Source organism: Telopea speciosissima, unplaced genomic scaffold, assembly GCF_018873765.1.
Source record: "Telopea speciosissima isolate NSW1024214 ecotype Mountain lineage unplaced genomic scaffold, Tspe_v1 Tspe_v1.0381, whole genome shotgun sequence".
NCBI classification, from domain to species: domain Eukaryota; kingdom Viridiplantae; phylum Streptophyta; class Magnoliopsida; order Proteales; family Proteaceae; genus Telopea; species Telopea speciosissima.
In genome coordinates this window covers 1,803-5,399 of record NW_025317717.1, presented here as the reverse complement: position 1 = coordinate 5,399, position 3,597 = coordinate 1,803, and the positions used below count along the sequence as shown (strand labels likewise).

Below are 3,597 nucleotides of genomic sequence, written 5' to 3'. Positions count from 1 at the left end.
ACACCACCTAACTTCAAGAATGTTTAAGGATGAAGAAGCAGCAGTGCATATGCCAAGGTGACCAGAAATCATAAAAGCGTCAATTGATTTAATCTTAGAAGGCATTAAAGTACTAGCATCACGGATGTCATGCTTAACAACTTCCATTTACTGTGTCTACATAGCAAGGGTGGTAAGAATGAGATAAACTTTAGGGAGGAGGGGGAGTAAAGGATGCAATCTAGGTGGAATTTGTCATTATAGAATTTTTTTCAATAAACAAAAACTGCATTTTGAAAAAAATATATTTTAATTATTTTATTATTTCATAATATTTACTTTTTATATTGGGGAGTTCTTATTTATTAGTCTAGATATTTATATTTTCCATTATGGCATTCTTCATATACTGCATTTAAGTTTTCCTTTCTTTTTAAACAAAATTTAGAATAACCTCATGAAAGCATTACAACAGGGATGTTGGACCATCAGGAGTGTTGACCAAGGGTCTTCAGTGTTTGATTTCCAGTCTAGTAAGGCAAAATACTTGTAGACTTTAAAAAAATTAACGTTGGAAGAAAATGAATTATTGTTATTTCTTAATGTATTTCCTTTTGACAATTTCAAGGGCAATCCATTCATTGGAGAATTGGAGGATTGAGGATTGATGCTGTTATTGCTGGGCATGACCCTCTTGTTTCTGGTTCATCTCTGTTTTTAGGCTCTCAATCTTTGATTTCAATAACAGTTTTGCTTATTTTTGTTTTGGGCTCTTAAGCATTGGCTCGGAGCCATAATGGTTCTGTGAAGCATTTATTTGGTATTACTACATTTCTCAGTTTTCTCAGTTTTCTCAGTCTCTTCGGCCTTGGTACCAACAGGCTGACTATCAGCAAAAGCATCTCAATTTGTGTGTGACACAAAAAAGGAAAAAGATGAACTAATTGTTGCCCTGGAATATCACACCACAAGACTAATCGCTTTTGTTTAAATTAAGAATTTTCTTTTCTATAGACTTGTCATTTATATTCTTTCACCAATTCTAGTAATAACACAGTATTATCCTTTCACCAAAAACCAAATGAAAAATAAAATATATCTGCTTAAAGATGATAACGCAAATACCTTAGCAATACTTTTGACATAAAATTATAAGTAAATTGATGAACGAATGACTCCCTATTGAGCTCAGACGTTCTTCTAATGGTTCTGAGATTTACCTGTTGTCCGCTGTTCAGTAGTTCCTGTTCAAGGTATCCGTTGGTACGCAATCCAGATTTCAGGAATGCTTGCTATTAAATTGCTCCATTCGCCTTCTCTCTTCAGGCACTGTTCTTCGAGTTTCGCACATTTCGTAATAGTCAATGATTGAAGACTTTCTGATAGCCTTTCACCTAGAAAAGATTGGATTTCAGGGCAAAGTATAACTCTCAAATGTTGTAGAGATTTGAGGTTGATGAGCTCTGGAAGAGTGACCAGCTTTGGGCAGTCGATGATAGTAAGTTCACGAAGACTAGGCATGTCATATTCCTTGATTGCTGTCCATTTCTCCAGACAGGGCATTCCATCCATTTCTAGTACCTCTAATTTCTCAAAATGACCATGAAACGCATGGTTTATCTCTTTCAAAGAATACATTTCATGCATGTACAATGATTTGAGGAAAGGGAGTTTTCCAAGGTTTGGGAGTTGGGTGCAATTGCAGTTTCTTAGGTGGATAACTGTAAGTTGGTGGAAATTGTTTGAAGACAACCAGTTTGGAAAGCTCTCAGCACCATATCTTGTTATCTTTAACTGTTTGATTGAACGATGAGGCTCAATAAGATTAAATTCTTTTTCACCTTTACTCTGTGATGAACTCCATTGGAATTCCAGTTTGTGAATTGCATCCTTATCACCTAATTGAGCTTCATTAGCCTGATCTTTTGTAACATTCTCCATCTTTTCTATGCAAAGTGATCCTCCAAGCTTCTTCATGTATTTAAGCTCTTCAATCCCAAATCCTTCTTCTATTCCCACAATGAATCTGTTGAGCATGTGTAGATTAGTTAACTGACCCATTCTTGGAGGCATGGAAGTCAATTGATGCACCCCATTCAGATCGAGATACTGAAGGTTAATCAACTTACTCATTTCATTGGGTAACCCAACAAGATCTGAGCAATCTTTAAGCTTCAATGTTTCTAGTTTATCGAGTTTACTCATTGATTCTGGCAACTTTCTGATGCGGGTGCTGGAGACATCAAGGTATCGTAAATGTCTCAAATTGCAAACAGAGGTTGGCAACTCTTTGATTTCTGTGGAGCTCAAATCCAACACTCGTAAGAATCTCAATTTCACAAACAAATTGTGAGAAATGTACTTGATGGGCCTTCCACACTCATTCTGCAATTTAAGTGTGCGTAACAACTCTGCTTCATAAAACCTTTCAAATATTTTCATATCAAAGTTGCCAATTTTGTCACCAAGCAACAGTGTGGAATGCAAAGTCACTGGAGATACATTATTTGATCCACCTTCCTCCATTATAGCATATTCATTTGGACAGTGTTGTTTTATTAGCTCATAGACATCCTTATGAACTCTGTATGTTGGCTCATAATTTTCAGAGACAGTGGGTGACATCTGAAAAATAGAAAGTTTGCAAAGTTCTCCAAAGTATATTTGACCCCTCTCCGCTAGTTGTTCTTGCCTTGTCCTTATAAAGCCCACGGCAATCCATAACTGAATTATTGTATCCTCCTCAAATTCATAATCTCCAAGAAATAAAATACAAGTGTAGATAACACATCCCTTTAGATGTTGAGGTAGATTGTTAAAGCTTTCACATGGCTCTGAAGTATTAGCAACTTCAGAAGTTGATCCTTCATTAATGTTGGTGTCCATGGAAGACACCTGTTCTTTTCCAGGCTTGGACTGTATAATCTCATGATAAGTATGAACAGGAAGGAGTGGGTCCTTATCTAGTCCCCCTGCCATTTCCATTTCACCCATTTGGGCCATTTCTTCAGAAGATGCAAATCTGACAAGCTTTCCAATGGTTTCCAATTGCAAGGAAATGTTGCTTAGTGCAACTGAATTATCATAGATTGAGTTTATGATATCAAACACCTCATCTTTTTCATGACCTTGCAGTGGTAGCTGACTCAAAGGTATTGGTTCTGAAACGCATGAAGCAATGTCCTCCAACATATGCCATAGGCCTTCAAATAGAAATGGATGTTCAAGACACTTTTGTGTTACTAGATCTCCCAATTCCTGAAGCTCTGTATCTCTAAGCGTGGTTAGGGACATCTCTAACCTCTGCAGCACCTGTAGAAGTGGGGAAGAAATTAGGGTGATATCCCCAAGCCCCATTTCTTTAGGCTTTCCTAGTATATCCCTCATATTTCTAAATATATCAGAATCCAATTGAGCCAGCAGAAATTCTGGTGAATATTGACCTGCCAAATTTTAGGAGAACTGATGAAATTGCATTTTCCAATGAGAGATGCACTACCATGAATTGTTAATGTAAGATTAAAAAAGGAGAGAAGAATAAACTTGAAAGATTAATGCAACACTAGAAATACCCCTTCAACCCCTTTTAAAAAAATTATGAATCCTTATGGAATAGAT

At 36.6% G+C, this 3,597-nt stretch overlaps 1 protein-coding gene across 1 annotated transcript; it reads right to left on the bottom strand.

Annotated features, from left to right (window-relative positions):
- Positions 1 to 1,227: 1,227 nt before the first annotated feature.
- Positions 1,228 to 3,336, bottom strand: LOC122648040 (putative disease resistance RPP13-like protein 1). Its single transcript, XM_043841312.1, has one exon. It carries the CDS (start codon positions 3,334 to 3,336, stop codon positions 1,228 to 1,230), a length of 2,109 nt encoding a protein of 702 aa, XP_043697247.1.
- Positions 3,337 to 3,597: the final 261 nt, after the last annotated feature.

Excerpts from the sequence above, each read along its gene's own strand:
- LOC122648040 (XM_043841312.1), bottom strand. The coding sequence starts at position 3,336 with ATGGGGCTTGGGGATATCACCCTAATTTCTTCCCCACTTCTACAGGTG.